General features: G+C 42.1%; 1 protein-coding gene across 1 annotated transcript; it reads right to left on the bottom strand.

Moving 5' to 3' along the window:
• Positions 1-4065: 4065 nt before the first annotated feature.
• LOC308398506 (stereocilin) lies at positions 4066-21568 on the bottom strand. Its single transcript, XM_080885174.1, has 30 exons — positions 21506-21568; positions 20976-21135; positions 19746-20882; positions 19248-19272; positions 18567-19137; positions 16548-17426; positions 16406-16468; positions 16195-16320; positions 15706-15872; positions 15439-15625; positions 15097-15212; positions 13697-13829; positions 13423-13605; positions 13022-13060; positions 12765-12941; positions 12444-12593; positions 10984-11042; positions 10703-10826; positions 10537-10619; positions 10294-10429; positions 9626-9828; positions 7778-7868; positions 7499-7670; positions 7193-7362; positions 6729-6884; positions 6104-6246; positions 5506-5654; positions 5166-5263; positions 4333-4484; positions 4066-4187 (listed from the first exon to the last, which is right to left on the bottom strand). Exons 2-30 carry the CDS (start codon positions 21073-21075, stop codon positions 4103-4105), a joined length of 5874 nt encoding a protein of 1957 aa, XP_080741300.1. The 5' UTR covers positions 21076-21135; positions 21506-21568; the 3' UTR covers positions 4066-4102.
• Between the last annotated feature and the right edge of the window lie 957 nt (positions 21569-22525).

Below are 22525 nucleotides of genomic sequence, written 5' to 3'. Positions count from 1 at the left end.
CGTGAATGTAGCGGAGACGTTAGAGGAAAACTACCGAGCTGCGGCGCTGCTACAGCCCCACCTGCCGGCCACAGGCGGCGTCGCACCCTCATGCCGACACAGAGGCTGTGTCCGGCAGTTGCCAAACACGCTATTGATTCCTAGAGGGGTCATTTATTATAGTGAAAAACACGCAGTGGAGGCCAATCTGTTACGTGTGCGTGACTGTATGCCAATAAAGCTTACTGTAGTTGAGAAAACTGCTGTTGGGCCTATTAATTTACCAGCTTCCTTAACCTTTAAATGGTTGGTAAAAAAAACAACAACATATTTTATGTCACGGTGCAGATTATGACCTTTTGGCATATGTGGAAAACAACCTATATGTTATCTGAAACAGGTTCACTGCGTTTTAAAAAGCACATTTGCAGCATCTGGTCCAAGCCTGATGGCTATAATTTCCTTTGTTACAGTTTTCTCCACACAAACTCTAATAGTTTGTTTGTTTGTTTGTTTGTTTGTTTGTTTGTTTGTTTGTTTGTTTGTTTGTTTGTTTGTTTTATCTCATGATGCTTCCACTCCCAGAGCCTGGTCCTGTCCAAGGTCTTTTCCTTTTGAAAGGGAGTTTTTCCTTGCCACTTTCACAGGGGCTATCTCATACGGAGTTGTTGGATTATTGGGTTTTTCTCCTGATTACCTTCCAGTGTAAAGGACTTTGATTCTGTTTAAATTCTTCACAATCAATCCCTTTGATGTATACCAGTATAGTAAATTTACATTTACACAGAATCTCAAAGCACACCTGGGTTTGCCTCAAAGCATGCAGGTGACTGGCTTAGACCAAGGAGGAACCCTATCGCCTCACCGTAGGAGGGTCTCCGTGTACCCCAGCTTTCCCCACAGTGCAAAGACATGCATGTTGGGTTAACTGGTGATTCTAAATTGGCTGTAGGTGTGAATGTGAGTGTGTTGTCTGTCTCTGTGGGTCAGCCTTGGGACAGACTGGCGACTTGGCTAGGGAGTACCCCGCCTCTCTTTCCATGATAGCTGGGGTAGGCTCCAACCTAACCCTGAACCAGATAAGTGGAAGTAAATGAATGGATGGAAAACTCATATGTTAATAATACTGACTAGTCCCTGCTTTTCTGTGTCAGATTTAACCCAACTCTAATTAGATGCATGCACCATGTGGGCTGCCCCTGAAGCCAGTGCCTGGTTCCCTTCCATATGGGGACAAACTCAGCACCAGGGTTGCATGTCATTAATTCATCTCTCTCACTACATTTTCTGTCAACTGTCTAATGGAGCATTTTAATAAATTAACACACTACCTCAAAAATAATGGAAAAAAATTAACATAATATCAAGAAAAATTATTAACTATTTTTCAGATTATACAGGACCCAGTTTATTAAACAACCTCCAGCATAAAGCAGGATTTTAAACCTACTCCAGGTCCCGATGGGCAGGCCCATTTCTTAAATCAGAAACCAAATGATAAGCAGTGAACTTGGGGCTCTAGGTTCAGTTTCTCACTTGCCTCTTTCTATCAGCATCCTTCAATAATTTAGTGAGGCCACCTGCAACAGTCTATGGAGCAAACACTTCAAATGCTATTGCATTCATCAAATGTTAAACTGTTGCATAGTTTAAACTATTCAACGGTGCCTCCGCTCAAACCTGTTTCCTTGACTACCCATTTTCCATGAGTGCTTATTCAGCTCACTGGGGGCCTGTCACAGCTGACTCAGGGCAAAAAGAGGGGTAAAACCCAGAGAGATCATCATGTCATCACAGGCAACACAGACACTCACACTTCACATTCACACCCACTCCTAAAAGTTAACACACTGAAGTGAATATTCAGACAATTTGCAGTTTTAGACTTTAAAGTCTCAAATCATGACAGCTAAAAGGTTGTAGCAATGGCTAACTGAGGCTACATCTTTTAATTACTGACTTACTGAAAGTGATCAGTTCAGTAATACAATAAAAAAACAGAAATGTTCATTTTTATCCCTTATCTCTTTTTAACTTATTTATTTTTATTGATAAGTTAAAACAATAACATATTCTGCAGATTTTAGAGTATTTGTTTGTTTGTTTGTTTTTTGTTGTTTGTTTAGAGAAATGAAAGAAATTGAGTTTGTCTTGCAAAGCTTATACAAGATTCATAAATGACGTGATTGCATTTTTGTCCAGAGACGGTAAGCTGGGCACACTCAAAGGCCATATCCTGCAGTATTGAAGGATTCTTCCATCAAATATGCAGCATTTCATAAAATGAAATGAAATCCTGCTGTAGGGGGGGGGAAATCTTTTAAGCGCACTGAAAGCTCTATTTTCACTGACACAGTGCCCGTGTTATAGTGTGCAGTTGTGCCTTGCTACCTTTTGAGAAGCAGCCAGCATTCTGACAGGATTGAGAATCTATTATTATGCAGCTATAGTCGGGGTAATTGATAGGGGAAGAGAATCATGGTGGGCAGAGTCTGCAGGCTTCATCTCTGTCGTGGTCCCTGTGGTTTCCACTTCTTGTGCCTTCTGTGTTCCACTTTCTTTGTTATCATGTTTTCTTTCAGTCTTAATTCTCAGCATTAGCTATTACCTATTTGTGGTGACAGCCTCTTTTACTTTGAAAGTTAGTTTTTTCATGTGTCTTGTTTTTTTGGCTTTGTTTCCTGTTTTTTCAACTGAAAAGGCATATAGACATGATCAAAGTGAAGTTGAAACTGAACATCAGAATTGAGAAGAAAGCTTTGAATGTGGCGTGGTTGTTGGTGTCAGACAGGGTCGTCCGAGTATTTCAGAAACTGCTGATCTACTGGAATTTTTCCCACACACAAAATATCCAGCAGATCAGCAGTTCTTTGGGTGAAAAGGCCTTGTTGATGTAAGAGGTCAGAGGTCAGACTGCTTTGAGTTGATAGGAAGGCAACAGTAAAGCTTGATTTTGACTTCTGTGTGAAATCTACGCCCTAATTTATGTAGTAACCGAAAAACTCCTTTTACCCCTGCGCGCAACCTTCCACGCCATTCAGACTGTTGTGGAATGCCTTGACCCGACGTGTAGTTACATTTCTCAGGAGGTGCACGTCAGGTTACATAGAAGGTTGCGGTGTAGGGTTAAAATGAAGTTGCGGTTATGGCCTAAGTTATGACGTAGATCTGATGCGGAAGTATAATCCATGTGTAACTCAAATGAGTGCAGAAGAGCACACATTGGTTTCAGCAGCAGAAGACCACACCACATGCCAATCCTGTCAGCTAAGATGCGAAAACTAAGACTGCAAATGTACACCGGCTCACTGAAACTAGACAATAGAAGATGTGAAAAACATTGCCTGGTACAATGAGTACTGATTTCTGCTGCATTATTCAGATGGTAGGGTAAGAATTTGGAGTAAATAGCATGAACGCATTGAACGAATCTGCCTTGTGTCAACTGTTCAGGCTGCTGGTGACGCGGTAATGGTGTGGTGAAAATTTTCTTGGCTCACTTTAGGTTCCATAGTTCTAGCTGAGCATTGTGTAAACACCACAGGCTTACCCCTTTATGACTGCAGTTTATCCATCGTCTAATGGCTGCTTTGGGCCATGTCACAAAGCTCAAATCATCTCAAAGTGCTTTCTTGAACATGGCAAGAGTTCACTGTACTCAAATGGCCTCCACAGTGACCAGATCTCTATTCAGTAGAGCACATTTAGGATGTGATGAAACAGGAGATTCAGATCATGGATGTGCAACCAACAGATTTGCAGCAAGTCCAACCCAGTAGCAGCATACAGAGCCTAATAAATTGTCTGATGAGTGTATAGACCACGGTGTATTAATGAAATATCTCAAATTTCTGAAAGTCTTATCCTCTGTCAAACATTAATTATTGCAGCGAGATTGTTCTAACAAAAGAACATTACAGACAAAACACCTACATAAACTCATTTATATTCTGCCAAGCTGATAACCCGCATAAGAGAGAAACATGTGCAGCCAAGCACAATCAAGAGCAATGCAAGTTAAAGGAATAGCACGCAGACGAAACAGAACAGTTCAAATTATTTATTTGAAGTACAAATATGATGATACCAGGTCAAAGGGACAATTAAATGTTCTTCCAGTCTTTTAAATAAGTTGCCACAAGAAGAGGTGCAAAGCCAGTGAGCATAAAGTGAAGATGTCTTTGTTCAGGGCTGCTGGAGCCAAGTTTCTTCCTGTGGAAGAAGGAGAACAGAATACATCATGAACAAAAACACAAATCTTATTCAGTGCTTATCAGAAACAAGTATCATGCAGAGTGGCTTTAACAGACTAAATATGGGGGAGGTTATCAGTTGTATTGTTTCTAAAGACACCCGCCTCTCAGCTCCAGCAGAACATCTCCTTCGTATTGAGCTAATCCAACAGCATGTCTCTGTTCCTTGTCCAGCTCTGCCCACTGCTCCTCAGTGACAGCCCACGCCTGCTCCACACTCAACCATGACAACTGAACTGCACTAAACACCACCTGTCAGGCGCACACCCAACACAAAAAAATATATATTTTTCATTTCCAGGAATGCAGACATTACATGGCATCAGGTTTTCTTTGATTTGACATTTCTCAGTTATTTCCAGAGTTGCACATTTTTATGGCGAGTTCAGTAATTTGTATATAAATAAAATGTTATATTATGTGTATTACAGCAAAAAAAACTATCCTGTTCTGTTTATCTGTCCAATTAAAAATCACAGACAAACCCTTTTGAGGCCCACTGTAATTTAGTGCATTATTTATGATATTTACTTATTTAATATTCATTTGATGAAAATCACAAGCTTAAAAAAATGTTTTTCATCATTTTCAAAAAGATAAAAGAGAATGACTGAATATGTAGTCATGTGAAAAAGAGAGAGCTCTTGGCTATGCATGTCCTTAAAATGATTGTCTCAGATACATAGATGTCTCCAGCTGTAAGCAAGGAAATCACTGCCCACCTGCTCTGCAGACCTTCTGTTTGCAGAGGGCACTCAATCAGAAGAGAGCTGACTTAAAGGGAAATGACCTAAGACTGCTTGCTTCACCAAGGGCCAGAATAAAAAACATAAGGATTATTTTAATCTGTGAATCATGCAAAGCTACTCTACTGGATCTAAGAATAAAATTATGGAGCTAAAAATCGGCTTTAAAACAAGTGATGAAACTCACTGCCATCTTTTTTGGTGATATCAGGGCGATAGCTTCAGGGGTGATTCCCCCCACTTGTTCTTGTAGCAGGGCTGACAGCACCATGTCTGGCAGGCCCGCTGGACATAGAGGGAGAGAGAGAGAGAGGAGCGCTATAGTGAGATAATTAATGTTTCTCATGTCACATCACAGGAGGAGTGTAGAGAAACATTTCCTCTTACTTCCGAGCCTGTACCCTCAGGGATACTTTTAATTGTACCTATCCATCCAAGAGCTGTCATTTCCTCTTTAAAAAGAAACAATTTTTAAAAAAGTTAATCAAAAAGAGTTTACACCCAAGGGATATTATGCTCTACTATACCTGCCAACGTCCCAATTTCAGTGAAAACTTCTGGTCCCCAAGTATTAACTGGACCAAAGGCCTGTGGTCTGGACAAACAGCTTGTCAATGCCTCCATCTGCTGCTCTGTGCATGGCAGGGATGTCTCCCGCAGGAACACAACAGCCATACTGCAGTTTGGGGGGAAAGATTCAAGATTTTATTCCTCCTCTGAGGATAGAAAACGTTTTCACTGGCTTTGTTTTGCTCAGAATCGTGCTCCCGCCTGCTGTTGGTTAGCATCTGCTAGCAGGTTCATGTGATATCAGCTCTTTTATTCATAAAACCACAGCAGATAGTTTTGTTTTGCAGCAGGAGGGAGTTTCATTATGAGCTATTACTTTGACAGATTGTGAGAGTAGCATTATTTGACAGATATTTTTTTCCCCCATCATGTCAAACTAAGCTGATAGCTATGTTTGACATCTGTCAGTTTGTGATTGTTCCCGTACATATGCTGGATAATTTGTTTATAAAGTTGGATCGCTGTGTTTCCTCCTTCTTGCTTTTACATGTTTCTGTTGTAGCTAGAGCTAGAGCTAAGTGCATGTAGTGTGGGTAAGCAATTTATATCACTGACCTGAAGTTGTAGGGGCTCAGTTTTTTTATCTCAGAGGGATGCAGACCACAGATCAGATGGCCAAACGCTGCCAGATCAACAACTGTTAACTGCTCCACTTTAAGTTTGCGTTTCCGCAGCACATTCAAAATCACTGCTCTCATCTGAAAAGTCAGACAGAAACCACAAATTTTCATATTAACACACTCAAGTTTTGATTCTGCAACTTATTTTCATAAATTTGGGGGTCAAATTCAAAGGAAAAGCCTTCAACAATGCAGTCAGTGAATCTTATGCACTGGGTATGCTGACATGGTCTGCATACCCATGGTCTGAGTGACTATCTTTATCCCATAATGAAATAAATGATCCTGGTGGCAGACACTAAATCATTTGAAGACTTTGCAAAAGACATGAATCGGGCAATAGAGCCCAGAGTCTCTACATCTGAACCCATTTGCATCCCTATGGGAGATTTGGACTTTATTTTCAAACTTCAAAACACAGAAGAACCCGGTTCAAACCCTTCTTTAAAACTTCACATGCTTATAGATTCAGTGCCAACAGTTTAGGCTGGTTTTACTTTAATTTGTCACCCATCTGTTTTAGAGAATAAATTAATAAATAATTTTTTAAAATAGCTCACCTTTTTAGGGCTCCAGTCTGTCAGTGTGCCCAGATGTGCCAAAACACCTGGATTAGAGAGTTTAGTGTCTTGCAGGTCCTTCTCTCGCATTTCAGTCACCAGTGAGCCCAGCTCCAGCACCTGATCTTCACTCAGCTCTCTGACTGGACTCAACAACTGGATTGAATGGGGTTTTTTTTAGCTAAGACACAACAGTCTATTTTTTTTTCTCTATATCTCACAATTATTTTAATTCTTTAGCACCTCTTATAGATTTTTGATCACACTTTTGGAACATATATTGCTACCACTTTTGTTTTAGATCCACCTCATGGGGTCAAAATCTAAACATGAAGGAGAGACAGAAGAGCCCCGCTCTGACAGACCCTGAAGCAATCTTAAGGGATGATATATACAGAGAAATATAAAGAGGAGGACAATTTGAGTGCTGTGGGGGATGGTCCTGTAAGTGGAGTTTAACTGACCTGTCTGAGTTTCACCCACAGTGACCGGCGCTGCTCTGAGCTCAGCAAAGAATCCTGACCAAACACCTCTACGCACTGTTTCAGTTCCTCCTGTGACATTCGGCTGAGCTGAGTGGATGTCCAAGCTGAAGGATATGTCCCTCTAATGTCTGCACAGCTTGGAACCGGCACTGCTCAAGAAAGAAAAAACCCACACATGCGGATTCAGTGAAAAGATGCTAAAAGGTGGCATTTATATGTTCTGGTTAACAGAGCTATGTAAAATGCGTTAAACAGAGCATGCACTTAAAGAAACATTTACTGAACTTTTTGCCCTCCGGCTCCGTGCTTTCACAATGCCCCGAATGAGGCTCTGAGTCTGCTGTCTCTGGCGATGCTGGTCAATACACTGGGTAATGCACACGCCACCAGTAATGCTGTCTTCCCAGCGCCTTTGACCCACCAGGACCTGCTCCACAGTGTCTTTATTCAGCACTGACTGTACAGCAGAAACCCTTATTATGAATTCCTGCAGGTCAAAATCTCTCCAAGAAAGCCAGTGAAAGTAAAATAAATGTAGTTATTTGAATGATTTTTGCTGCTTACCAGTGGAATGGAGTTAATCTGCTTCGTTGAGAGAGCAAACACCAGTCGACCCAAATGTTCTACATCTCCAATTTGCCACTTGGATGGCTCTCTGGAAAACAAGAATAGGTATTCATTACTGCTGCTTAAAGTGGGAAATCTCTTATTATCCTGGGTTGTGGAGCCGGGGTTTTATTAGTTCTTTGAAATTTAGGAGTTGTGTTTATTGTCTGGGATTTGATTTATATTCTTTTTTTAGAGTTTCGGGGTCTTAGTGATGTTTATCAAGTAAGTCTGTAAGTCTGTTCCTCTCATGTTCTGAGTATGTGTTCTGTTAGTATGTTTTGTTAGCTTAATGTTCCTGTCTCTGCATCCACAGAGGTTCAGTTATTATTTCTTACTTCCTGTTTTATTTTGTAAGTCGCTCTCTCCCTGCACTTTAATCATAATTAGTTTCATCTACATGTTGTTTCTCCAGCTGTGACTCTAGCCCTCAGTGTGTGTTTGAGTATATATAGTCCTGTCATTCCTTGGTTCTTCGTCTCAGTGTCTTTTTAACCAGTTATCAAGCCCTGTGTGATTCTCTTTGTGCCTTTGTGGATTTTGTATTGCTGTGTGGGACTTCTACACCCAGCCTCATTAAACGGCTGACAGTTGTTAAATCTTGCTCGTCTCCTGAGTTTACATTTGGGTCCTAATCCTCCGAATTGTGACAATCCACGTGTTAGTGCAGGAGCAGTGCTGGGATTTCCCAAATGGGCTTGTATTTTACACCATTATTCTACTCTCCACAAATGGATGTGGATTGTGTCTGAAAGACAAAGTTTGCAGGTCAGTGTAAGACGATTAGTATATTTTACTGTATTTTGGACCAAGAAGCTTTGTTTTGCAAATTGTTAAAAGTTGAGGCCACATAATGAGACCACTCATTTCATTTCACTCGGAATAATCCTCAGCTTGACAGACTGCAGACTGTATTTAACCATTAGTTATTATCTGTCTCTGTTTCTCTTCCACAGTGTCTTTTGTCTTGTCCCCCTCCCCTGCCCCCCAGCTATGTGTAACAGATGGCTGCACCTCCCTGAACCTGGTTCTGCTGGAGGTGTCTTCCTGTTAAAAGGGAGTTTTTCCTTCCCGCTGTCACCATGTGCTTGCTTAGAGGGCGTCGTCTCTGTATTAATGTAGGGTCGCTATAACACCACTTCAGGCGACTCTCGTTGTGATTTAGTGCTCTATGAACGAAACTGAATTGAATTGGAGGTGGTATTTTGTAACAGGTTATTATTGTATGTACTGGTTTCAGGGTCACTTGAGATCAGTTGGGGCTAAAATGTACAAAAATGATTCAGACAACCAAGCTGGTGCATTATTTGTGTGTGAAATATCCGATTTGCTACAGCACTGGGCAGCAGCACTATTGCGGTCCAGATTGAACTATCACATAAATTGTCTGTACGATATCTGTCTGTACGATGTACAGACAGATATTTATGAGACTAGTGCCCAGTTACTTGCGATAGGTTAGGAGAAGAGAAAAGATGGAGTGAAACTAAAAGAGAGTGTGCTGATCCTGCAGTCGTGACCTTTATGTCAGTATATTTCAACTTATAAAAGATATGATAAATTTAAAAAATGATGTGGTGGGCTTGATTTCTTTACATATATTTTTACAGGCTTACATTTCATGACTTCCACAGTGCTGTTTGATATATTTTCGATTTAAGTTTTTCATGGTGTGACCTTTTTTTTCTAATTAATTCATTTTTCGGTGCTTATGCTGCTTGTTTGTGTAAATCCAAAATAATAATAATAACAATATTTAAATTCTTATCTTGAGGTGTTAAAACTCCTACACATGTGTTGCTTTACCCAAACAGTTCTTTCTGGGTGAGCAGAGCACTGATATCCCTCAGAGCCTCTTTAGGAAGGCAGAAATTTCTCATCTCCTCCAGCCGCAGAGCCACCGCTCGTCTGTCCACCAGAGCCAAACTGTCCCTGTCTAAGAAAGGCAGCAAAGGTCCGAGGGTATCCAGAGCGGTGCCATCAATCTGCCCCTCAGACAGAGAAGAGCCCTGCGGAGCACGACATACAGAGAGAGACGTCCCGGATTACCAGGATTTCACACTGAAATGACTTCACTTGTGTGAAAAGCTGCTGAGAGGATAAAGGCGGGTTATGTTCTGAAGCACTTTCTCCATCTGTTTTTCTCTAAATACTACAACCGCCTGCTTGAAAAGCCTGAACACACAAATGTTCTTTCTGCAAAATTAATGAGTTAAAACAAATCAAATACGCGACACACAAACACTAACTGAAGCCCTGATTTAACTCATCGAGAAAATGCTCTTCTTCTTTTCGGTTTGCTCTGAATTCTCATTATAATGGTTTAGAATTTTATTACTTTGGGAATTTGCAGAATTTGGTATTTGAGCTTGATAAAGTTTACTTCCTACAGCAACAGAGAGTCTAAAATGTGCTAAAACATGTGTTAACTTGTGCCCATCTTGCATGATAAGCTGTTATTTTGGGTGTTTTACCAGCTCAGTTAAGGCCTTCTCGGCTAAATTGGTCTGTTTATAATGTGGCAGTCTGAGAAAATCAGCAAACTGTGCTTGAACGTGGTCCAAAATGGCTCTGAGGGATGTATTAGAGAGTCTCTCTATCATGGTCACCCTGGAAAAGAGCAGAGCATGGGTGTAAATGCAGTCACCCGAGAGAAACAGTAAAACATTTATTCAGAAAAAAAGAGTAAAATACAAATATAAGGAGGTGATATTTACGGCAATGTTGCAGAAAACGCAGAACTCAAAATATTGAGGTCGAGTTTAGGTTGTCTTCTCAGTTCCTCTATGATACATTTTCGCTGGTGGCATATCTGAACTTGTTAGTACAGGGAAAAAATGCATTTTCATGGAAACATAAATTTTTATGGCTCACATTCCTCACCAGAGCAGGTCTTGTGCCTCCAGGCAGCTCACTAACAAACTGAAGCAGCTCTACAAAATCTGTATCATTGGTCCAGAGCTTCAGAAAGTCACAGCTCATTCCACCAGCGATATGACCCAGATCTCTATAAGTGAGAAAGAAGTCATTATTTAGACTGTCTTCTAAGCGGATGTCTGACTGAAAATGAAACTTCAGATGTTTCTGTTGTGTTTTTATTTTAGCTTGCAATCAAAATATTAAATGAATTATTAAATCAGTGCTTTGGCTGGGGTGAAACCTACCTCACTGACTTGCTGGTAATGTTTAGAAATTCATGGATCTTACTGAATAGAAACTGAGTCTGTAAAGAAAAGGAACAGCATGAGTCAGCATTTTGACTGTGCGTTTCTTTAAAATCAAGAAAGAAACTCAAACCAGTTTCCAGATATTACAATAAGGCAAGTTTTTTTAGCCCCAACAGGAAAATAAAAATCAATTCCCTAAACGGTGATGAACAATTGGTCCCTTATATACTTTAGTATTGCCATTTGTACACATAACATAATTTATGGACATCTATAGTTTGACTTCTTTACATGTGTGAATTGGATGGGTTGTTACAGACGTTTGCTGAAAATGTCACATCAATAGAACCTCTAGAAATATACTTAGAAAATTGGTGTTCAATTTTTATTTTAGCCACTCTATATGCACACACACTGGTTGGAGGATATTTATCAGCAGACGCTGGTTAACCAGAGATATCATCTGTATATTGTACAATATGAAAATCATATTGCAGGTTAGTTCAGAAATAGTGTCATCACGTTGTTTAACCAGAAACGTGACTTCAGCTCAGTTGCCATTCTATCCTTTTTTTTCCATGTAGCACGTCATAATAGAAGGAGACTGTATATGACACTCAGTCCTTCACGATAGTTTCCTCCTTCATGTGAGACTGACTAATATGAGCACAGATGCTCTGCCTCCTGTTGATGGTATTTTTCTCCACTACAGCTAAGGGCAACTGTAAACATGGCAAAGTAAAAGAGAAATTATGCTACCAGCTTAGAGGAAATGTGAATTGGAGCAAACAGCCAGCAGTATGTGTAGAACAGTCAAGATTTTATCACTGTAGATTCACTTTAATCTGTAGAGTGATCCTCATAATAAACCAGCATAAACAACCACACTCTGCTGGCATCAGCCCCAGAAATCATAAATGTCTCTATACTATATATATGCAGCAGTATTGGTTTTAGGTGAAATTTAAGATCACTTTGACAAGTGTTTAATTCATAATGCTCATATAAACATTTAGTACTGTTTTTAAGAGGAAATTTAAGGTTTAACACTGACCCAATGATCAGTCCAATTACTGCACATATCAGGGAAGATAATGAGAGAAAAGGAACTTCATTTGTTTGACTGAAGTCTTGTTGGGCTGAGAATAGGTGGTGAAAGCAGGCTAAAACAATTTTGGCTGTGACAAAACCCCTTTAAGGTAGCCAATTATTAATTCATGCTGTACTCCTCCACATCATTGTACAACATCCAAACTAATTAGCTTGATGGCAGCTGATGTGAATGGAGTATTAATATCCTGAAAGGGCCTCCTGAAGCATATCCTATGAGTTGCAGATTAATGGGGGCGAAAACTGAAGCTGCTAACAGTTTCTTCTTTTGTAAAAGAGCTATTGTTGTTATATGAATGTGATGTTAAACAGCACGCAAAAAAAGGGATTAAAGTAAAAGGGTGCACCTGGTGTGGCGACCAGTCTATGTCCCTGTACACGCTGATGCTTCTTGAAATGATTTCAGCACTCATGGTCTGCATCAGCTCCCTCAGAGGGACAAATGGTAAAAGACAGTTTAGCTGCAGAGTGGTGTTCCTTGTGTCTCTGTGCAGAGCCTGCTGAAACAGAACCACAATAAGAAATGTGAATTTATGCTTTATTGAATCTAATTTGTCACAACCTGCTCAAATGTCTTTTTTACTCAATGCGGCACCAGAGGGGAAATAATAAACCATAAGATTTGAAAAGTGAGAAGAAGCAGAGGAGAAGAAACAAAGCTCCGTCACCTCCTGCATTGCATTGTATAGCATGGCTCTATGGCCAGGCTTAAGCTCAGTTAGCAATGTTCTCCAGCACTGGCAGTGGACAGCTTCACTGATCTCAGCCCACTGGAGGTCTCTGAGCACAGCAGGGGAGAGACCGGAGTGTAACGGCTTCAGTCGGCACAGTTTTTCCATGGTGAGCTGGCGGGAGGAGAAAAACTCAGAGGTGAGAGTGCAGCTGGACGGAATTCAGCACAAATATTTTTAAAATTTTCACTTACGTTGGTGTCCTTCAAAATCTTGGATAACATTTTAAATGCCTGCAAAGAGCATTAAAAAATAAGTCTGCCAACAAGACACCCACATTTTAAGAAAGTTCACACAGGACACATATTTCATCTCTGTTTATTCCCTGCTTTTCATTAGTTATATGCAAATTAATAGTAGACTTACATTTATGCCAAAAATCCCTGGCATTACATATTTCAGTAAAGGTTAGCATTTCATTTCTCTGAAAAGGGGGGGTCCACTGCTACACGCTTCACATCACCTTATAAAAACAACTAGAAGTTGTCCTGACAAATCGGAAACTTTGTCGAAATGCAACTCAAATTTATACATTTACAGTGACACTTGGGGAGGAAGAAGATAAGCATGACAAGAGAAATAATTCCCTGCTGACCTGTGCTGGGGAATATGTGTGTAATCCTGGCTGTGACAGGACTTCCAGCAGTTGATCTGAGGGGAGTGACAGCAGAAAAGAAGCTCCCAACTGGGGAAGCAGACCACTGAGAGCAGACAGCTCCAGAGGAGCCATGCTGCTGACATTCAGGGTCTGAACTGCTGGTATTAACCAAGAAGACAGCTATTCATAAGACACAGTGAAACAGAGTTAGTCAGACATGCCATGAAAACATACTTGAGACTGTAACCTGAAGTTGTCCCATGCCCCTCACCCTGCCACCGGCACTGACAAAGCCCTTGGATATGCACTGAGACAGCTGCTGCCAGAGAGCAGAGGCTACAGCAGAGTCCTGAAGATATGAGCCCAAGTCGGATGGATCCATGTAGCACGCAAGGACTCCTAATCTGCAAAAGGCACTCATTCACTTTTCTGATCACTTGATTTAACATTAAGTTCAATGGCATAATGCTTTTTGTAATAGACTTCAAAATGAAGGGTTCAATTATGAAATAAATCACAGCTAAATACAGAGATCCTTACAGAATGAATAAACTACAGCACAATAAAGATAACACATGTTGCATTGCGTCTGATTAAAATGAGATTCACTATTGTTATTAATCATCATCAGCTTGACTTTCTGGGAAAAAAGAAAATTGCTGTGGGCCCTCTAAGCTACAACTATGGACCCCAGATTCATGTTAACTTCCTTTGCAAAAACAATACCAAAGAAATATTATTGTGCAAAAGTCTTTAAACATACCTAATTTCTTTACAGTTGGCACAGGAAATTGGAAATAGGGGCATCAGTTTATTTAAGCATGCTTCAGTCATGTTGACTGCTTCAGTCTGGGGAGGCCAATCCATGACTGATAGTGATCCATTGTGTGTTTTTTTCCATTTGCTTTTACTGAACTAACAGTGTGTATGGGATTGTTGTCATTCTGGAAAAAAAAATAACAATAACATTTAAAAATGCCAATCAGATGCTTTCTATATGCTATTTGATGGTGGATAAAAATTAGATGTTAGTTTTTATATTTCCATCAGTTTTGACAGGATCTTCATCACCACTGGCTGGAACGCAGCCCAAACCATGACAGAGCCTCCACCGTGTTTTACAGATGGCTTCAGACTATCTCTCCTAACCTCCTCTGTACATAGTGATGAGGATTTCAACATGTTGCCACTCATTTTCAGTCCAGTCCTTGAGGCATACCTCTGCCTTTTCTCCCTTTTTCCCTTTTCTTAAGAATGGCAGTCACCCTTCCACTGAGTCTAATTCTGATGAGGTTTCGGTGAACAGCAGACGGATCAGCTGACGGACCATGCTTGTCAAACTGTATTATCTTTTGTTTTCTTCAAAGATTCAACTACAAAATGGGAATAAATTATATGTTTTTGCAGCACCTAAACAGGTATATCTGAGTGACTCACAGGCTGGTGTTAAGTGGTTGATCACATACAGAACTGGTCTGAAAATGAGTGAAAAAGCAGCCAATGTCCAAAGAAAAAGAAAAACTATTGCTCTATTGGTCTAGACTACTCAGAAATTTTGAAAGAAAGTCTGACTCCTCGGAAGCAAAATTTAAAGAAATGGTGGCTCAAGACTTTTGCACAATACTCTAGACATGGATAAGTTTGGATAAGTTTAAGGTATCTGGATCCCACCTCATTATGTTGTCACCAGTCACATTTATCTTCCTACTGAAGAGGGTCCGCAGCACATGGCGCCCCCTTACTCCATCCAGACTGCCATTGCCAAGTAACTCCACCAAAGGAGCAAGCTGACCGAGAGGATTACAATGACGAAAAAAGCATGCAGAGTGAAAAGAAAGTTTCATGGTGGTAAAGTAGGTCTTTAATAGTGGCGGTGGAGAACACGTTTCTCTAAAACCTCACATACGTGTTGGTATTGGTTGGTGTATGGAAGCATTTATTCATGTAGGTATTCATTAATGAAAAGAGATAAAGTCATGTAAGAATATGTCAATCAGAGAAATGCCCTCAAACCTGCTGTGATGTCAGCTGCTGAAAATGACTGACTGGGAGGTAAGGCAGAAGTGGGAGGATGGAGCTGAGAAAGTATGGTGGCCATGTAGGGACATCACCCACCACGCTAGACTGCAGGAGTCTTTTTACAAAGGCCTTTTTCTGCAGGGACTTCATCCCCGAGCTGTGGTCACGGATGGCTGTCAATCTGAAGAGCATTGCAGAAGCTGTTAGTGTCACATTGAGAAGTTTTACATTAACTATGACCACGTTTGGCCCACAACTCACACGCTGTCATTGACGATGAGGGAGGCTGGGAAGCTCATTATGTCAGAGACAGACATAAAGGGAATGAACTGAGAAAGGTCCACAAACAGCTCTGGGGTCACTCGCGGGAACTTGTGGATGAAAGCTGCTGTCATTGTTTCCATGGCCTGCAACTCTTTTTGAGAGGCCTGACAGAGAAAACAAAACGCCGAACAGGAATGGACGTGGATTCAATTTGGCACTCTTTAACTATGCATGGACCATGACGTGAATCCAAATAAAGCAGAAGCAACATAGTGCAACCTACTGTAATAACCACCAATCAAAAGAAATGCATATGAAAGAAAACACATTACAATTCTTCTCCATCTCCTTACTCTGTGATGAATGGTTTTACTGAGTGAAATCAACAAGGGCTCATTTATGTGTATTTATCCAGCTAATTAGCTTCTTACACAGAGGAAGCTTTAGTAATAAACATATTTAAGTACAAAAAGTTGAAGAACAAACCTGGCTGGTTTCAACCTGAAGCTGATCCCAGCTTCGATGCATGTGGGAGAGAAATCTCTTGACTGCATCCTTCTCAGCCGACATCACTAGAGTACGAATGCTGTCTCTTGGCATCTGGAGGTACTCCTGGTGGGCGATTCAGTTGAATGTAACTCTCAGTGTGTCTATGTGTGAGGTGTTATATGTGGGTAAATCTGCACACGCTCAGTACCTGCAGCAGAACCTTGAGAGCAGATGAGTTGTCATCACGCTGGATGAGGTCCCAGAGGACAGGCTGATGTAACAGGAGTAACAGGTTATTTACTTATTGTGTGTCTGTTAAACAAATATGTCTGTTAGTAACTGCATCTTACACTGAAGCAGCTCAGCAGGTCCTCCTTTAGTGTGGCATTCTGCTCTCTGCGTAGGAACACTCCCACAGTGTGGAGAACGCTCGTGGAGGCTTCCGGCCGCAGTGCGGACCAGGATGTGTTGTCGATGAGACTGGAGAGGAGAATAGCCTGACCCAGACCCTGCCTTGCCTCTCTTTCTCCCTCGTCCAGCCCCGAAGAGAGACCCACCATAAAATCTAAGACTCGCAGCACATATCCCAGCGCCACTAAAAAACCCTCACGCTCTCCCATCTCGACCTCACACACGCTCAGCTTGTGCAGGACATCCATCAGCAGTGGTGCCGGGTCCACGCACAGCTGTGATGTGTCAAAGTCATAAGGTGCTGGAAGCATGTCAAAAAACCTCTGGAGGAAGCACTTCCTGTCTTCCTGTTCAGCCAGCAGATCAGCACAGATATCAGCAAACTGAGGGTTTGTTCTTAAAAGCTGATAGTAGAGTGTGGCATTCAGACAAATGTACTCTCTCAGTCCACGTGTCTGCACACAGAGCTCCAGGAGGGTGAAGTTAGTGAAATGTTGCACAGGCCACTCTCTGTACTGACAAGTCTTCAAAGTGGTGTCATCATGGGAGACATTGTGTATTTTGGAACAGTATGCTGCAGCCCACCTGCCCTCTGGCAAGGACTGGTGCGAGTCAGTGCCACACAGAGATGAGATCAGGACTGAGTTGTTGGGTAGAAAGCAGTGTCTGAAAGCCTGAGCACTGAGAGACCTGCCGCCCAACTGAGCCAGACAGTTCTCACTGAGTCCTGTATTCCACATTGACTCATCTGAAAGCTGCACACACAGCTCATCTATGCTCGTCTGGTTAAAAAAATGATAGTCCTTTGTCACTGCAGCCTGAAACAGCACAAAATAAATTAGTCAACCCACAGAATATTCAGTTCTTTATTAAGAATCTTGTTTTGACTTAACTCTGGAAACAAAAGATTTAATTGCACATAAACAACAAATATTAAATGTATTAATTAAACAAACGATATTAACAAAAGTTTGTATTCTAACTGTGAAAACCATTAGGACACCCAACCCCCTAATAGCTAGTGTTACCCCCTTTGTTAGAAATAGCATCAGTGATGCTTCTTGTAGCCGTCCATCAGTCTCTGACATGGTCTGAGGAAGGTTTCCTCCAATCCAGCAGAATTCCTTCAGCTGTGAGATTTTTGAGGAATTATTTGCATGTACAGCCCATTATCCCAGAAGTCCTAGTCTTTGTTCTCTCTGGCCTCTCCCATGCAAGTTAAACATGTGCAGTCTGATTTCTGATTGTAGAGGCATGCATTTTACATCAGAAGTTGCAACAGCCTGAAGACATTGTTTTGGAGACTTCTTTTAGCATCTTGCACTCTGCTCTCGGGGTGAACTTGCTCAGACAGCCAGACCTGTGTCAATGTCCTCCACTTGTAGACTATTTTTGGGAAGGAATCGCTGACCTCAAATTCTTTTGAGATCTTTCCAAATCCCTTCCCAAACTCATAAGCTGCTGCAATCTTCTATCTGAAGACCTGAGACAGCTCTTTTGATCTCATGATAGTGTTCACTCTCACTTCAATGGTCAGGAGCACACCAAACTCAGCGTCTTAGGTTTAAACAGGGCAAGCCTCCTTTAAAATGCTGAGTAAGGATGTTTTAATCATGTGCGACTGATGTGATTCGCCTGTGAGTGAATCCTTGGCCATTTTTAATGTGAATTAATGCAGCGGTGTCCTAACTCAAGTATTGCATTTTACATTAAAATGTGTTTTCTTCAGTTATAATTGTTTCGTTTTATCATTTGAACCTCCCACTATTGTTAAAATGAATATTAAATTTCCATATGACCAAACATGCTTGCAGGCTTTCACAGCATGTCCTAATTTTTTCACATGACTGTATGCTAAGATTAAAAAAAAAGGCAACCAAAACTCAAATTTGTATTCCTTGCTAAGCTGAATTCCAAGAAGACACTTGTGCTCACTCATCTAAAAAGTAATCCATTACCTGATGTGCTCTCTGCAGCCAGAAAGATGAGTTGGCACACACTGTATTGTTAAATTCATGGGCAAAGAACTCGCTGCAGACATGGACCCAGAGGAAGTCCTCCTCTGCAGCAGACAGGTACCAGGCTGCATCAGAGCACGTAGCATGCAGGTCGAGCTCCATCTGATCCATTGCAGGGTTAACTGACCCATTCTCACCTTCAAACAGTTTACAATAGAGGAATACAGTGAAGTTAGAGACGCCGGTCAAGCCTGGGATGGATTCATTACATGCGGCCTCCAGGATTTCTGTAGAGGTGGAGTACTCCATCTCCTTCTGCTGACCGGTGCTCTCTTTAGTCTCTGTTTGTGACTGGCTGTTAAGTGCAGTTAATGGTTCAATGTGAAGCTTTATGTTGGAGGCTTTACGTGCAGCGGGAGTGGCTTTTGGGGTTGACTGAGCTGGTGATTTTGGTGATCTTGGCTCATCTCCTTCAGTGGAAGGGCAGGACAGGAATGGGAGGGAGCTCGGGAGGCCCCGGGAGCTTACACCCAAAGCTTGAGTGTTCCACATCACGTTGTGCCTTATTCCCCTACAAATCCACAGACAGAACAATGTCTGTTTTGTTTTGCTAGATATTTAATGCAAAATATATCAAATTAAATCAAAAACGTAGTCATTTATATTTCTAATATATCTTACCATAAGATGAGCTGTCGTAGGTCGCCTTCAAGAAGACCGATAAGAAAGGAAATATTATTTGGAAATCAAAGTGAATAAGCAGTGGAAAAGCAGCTGGAAGCTTCTGCAGTACACAACCATGGATGATGTAACACTGCAGCTCGGCTAACAATGCCCAACATATAAAGTTACTGACATCAATGGGAGGATTAACAGATGCCCTCACTGGCCAGGATGATTATAGCGTTTTTAAAGCAGTGTCATTCACTGTCACCGTCCTCTCCCTGGGGGGTTTCTCTGGGTTAAAATTGTTTTCTGAACGAGCACTTTTTATGGAAACTACAGGAAGAGGGTGTGTGACCTTATTTAATTATGAAATTATGAAAAGATTCTGATGTTAGTTTGTGTTTAAATGCAAAAAACAAAGATTTCTAACCACATCAGATAAATTTAACTCCTGTTTTTTATTTCTTCTAATTGTGAGAACAACTTTAGACCAAATCTCATATAAATACTCACCAGCGGAGCACCGGCTCCGGGTTTTGGGCTGTGGCATATCCACCAGGCTGCTGACGTCATCAAGCAGCGCCATTGTGACTCTTGATACTTTCTCCCTCAGGTTGCCATAGACAGAACTGCCCACCCTGTGCAGGAGGCCCCTCCTCAGCCCATCCAAACTCTGCACGAGAGCTAAATTTTTCTGTGCCAAATTGCCTCCTCGCTCGCCTCCACCCGAACGTGACAAAGCCTGCAGCAGCAAGCTTTGCATGGAGTTTGCCTCCGTCTCGGTGGCTACCATTTCATCCACGGATGCATTTCCGTACAACCCATTCTGTCTCATGGCCTCAGGGGGCAAGCTGAAGGGCTTTAAACGTCCGAATGCATTCGAGCCCTTGCTGTGTTCAGCAGCTTCCCCTGCTGGGTGCAAACTAACCACAGGCTTCCAGCTGCGTGTTTCTAGGAACTGCAGCAGCTGCTGAAGCCAGCTGACACTAAAGGCACAGTCAGTGCGACCCTTCAGTGCACAGATGAAGCTTTGTAGGCCTGCACTGGCCTGACCGTAGGTCCCGCTGACGAGAGCCTGAAGAGCAGCTTCCAGCACAGCACTCACTGTCCTCCAGTTTTGAGCTATGAAAGTCAAGAAGGGCCTGTGAGACTGACGCTCTGATAGAGTGATGAGGCTCTGCAGCAGGCCTAGGAGCCAGTCCCAGTGTGGGCTACCTCTGAGGGACAGAAACCAGTCCTGCACTCTAACGCTGGGCCGGGGTGGTACCCGGCCGTTCCACTGATTCTGGGCAGCGTTTCCTTCAGACTGCAGGAAATAATGCAGCACTTTCTCCCAAAGCTGCTCCTCGTCTGGCTCTGCCGGCTCCTCCTCCAACTCAGCACCCATCTCCTGAAGGTACATGGAGATGTTGTAGAGGAAGCCAGAGAGACGATGTCTGTTAATTGGCTTGTTTAAAGAAGGCATATTCCTGCTGGGAAGTAGACCAAGCGTTTTTAAGCCCCCCACGATATTCCTCATCCAAGTGGGCACAGACTGATCCTTGGTGTTTGTCTCAGTGGGAGCTCTCTGTGGATTTGCACCACCTCCTTTACTCCACTCTGAAATGATCTCCTTCAGAATGGCGTATTTCTGGTCTTCCTTGCCACCTCCTATAAAATAGCATCAGAGATTGTGTAATAAACAGATAGTAACCAAATACATAAAAAAGTGGATTTGGTAGCATGTTTTGGTGGCCTACTCACCTGTCTTCTCAGGTGCTCCTTGTCTGAGTAAAACAGCACAAACTATGATGCTTGTGAATTTAAGAGCAGCCACCTCCGACCCTTTCATAGCCATCTTCATCTCGTGCCAGCCCACTCCGCGACTCGTTGGTGTCACATGTTGCTCTATAGACTGAGTCTGCTATTGATTTCACAAAACCCTCATTGAAATGCTTTTTCATTTTAGGTGATGGGGTTGGACTTAAGGAGTAAAGTGTCTCAGTGGAAAGGGGATATTAAACCTTAATGCCTGGCTACCACATCACCTTACCATCATGGCTGCTAAAACAAGTATCAGTAATGTAATTAAGTCTTACAAATGTTGGGGCTGAAAATTTAAAGGGTCCACATTTTACACTGAATGGATATCTAAAGACTGTTAAACAGGATTCTTATATTCACACTTCAGTACATCCTTAGAATACCAGGATACATCTGTTTCATTAAAACTATGCTTTTGAATGATAATTATACTAAAGACAAAAAGAAGAGAACTTATTTTCTGAACTTACCGCAGTTCCTATGCGTTCATGCCTGTAAGTATCCTCTGAAGTGTTTGTCTAACACCTCCTCACACTGAGCCGCTCTGCACTGACCTCTTCCTGAGTGCCACTCTCTATTTCACCATCGCTTGGACTTTCTCTACCTTTCACTCTCCTTCCCCACCCCTCCCCCCAGTGTCCTCTATCACTCTGTTATTTTAACTATTTGTGGCACCTGTTTTTTTCTTTGTCTCTGGGGTTCAGATTGATGCTTGGATTAGTATTTCATGGTGTTAGTTGTGTGGATTGTTTTTTTGTGTGTGTCTTCATTTGACTGTGCAGATAATGGGCATGGCAAAGTGGTTACTTTGAAATAAGGCATCACATGTCTCAGTCTTGTTGGTCATCACTAGTGCATACCCATGTTTTAGGTGCTCCCAGTATATTTTGAAGCACCTCGAGGCTACAGGAAGGTCACAGCATTCAGCAAGGTGCTCAAAGAACATGAAAATCTGGATCATGTTAATCACACCCAGGATATCTATCCCCTGACTGTCCCATGTCCCCCTGCTGCTTAATTCTCCATTGAGCTGAGACTCATCTTGTGACACAGGGTTTGTTGGGGGTGTAGTCTTACCAGCAGTGCCAGACCAGCAGGACTGTGCAGGCTGTCAGTGTTTGGACACATTTATCCCTCAGTCAGGCAAACTTACAATTGAGCCCTGTGCAAGGGGACGGGAGCAGGCTCCCCAGAGTCAGACCACTGTCTGCAGGCGCTGAAACCCTAGAGGGTTGAGTGAAAGGACCATCCCCTCCCTCCACTTGCTTTAGCTGTATGATACTGTGGCCTGCACCGGGACAATAACTTCCTCCTGTATTATTGATGCAGCGGGGAACAGCGATCACTCAGCGCAGCGGGGCTCGATTCACCACGGGAATAGGCAATGAGAAACTGGATCTGCCACATACGTTCCTCCTCTCTCTGCTGGAAACTCAGTCATGGCGGAGGGAAATCATCTGATGAAAGTTGCAGTTGAGATTGGAATATTT

This window comes from Rhamphochromis sp. 'chilingali', assembly GCF_963969265.1.
Source record: "Rhamphochromis sp. 'chilingali' genome assembly, chromosome: 6".
NCBI lineage: Eukaryota > Metazoa > Chordata > Actinopteri > Cichliformes > Cichlidae > Rhamphochromis > Rhamphochromis sp. 'chilingali'.
This window is presented reverse-complemented; position numbering and strand designations above follow the sequence as displayed.

Bases quoted from the DNA above. Each gene is read 5' to 3' on its own strand.
- LOC308398506 (XM_080885174.1), bottom strand. From the start codon at position 21,075: ATGAAGATGGCTATGAAAGGGTCGGAGGTGGCTGCTCTTAAATTCACA. The intron at 15,626-15,705 runs GTGAGTTGTGGG...AATGCTCTTCAG, and splicing joins CTCATCGTCAATGACAGCGT to ATTGACAGCCATCCGTGACC. The intron at 9,829-10,293 runs GTAAAACACCCA...CGTGCTCCGCAG, and splicing joins AGAAGGCCTTAACTGAGCTG to GGCTCTTCTCTGTCTGAGGG.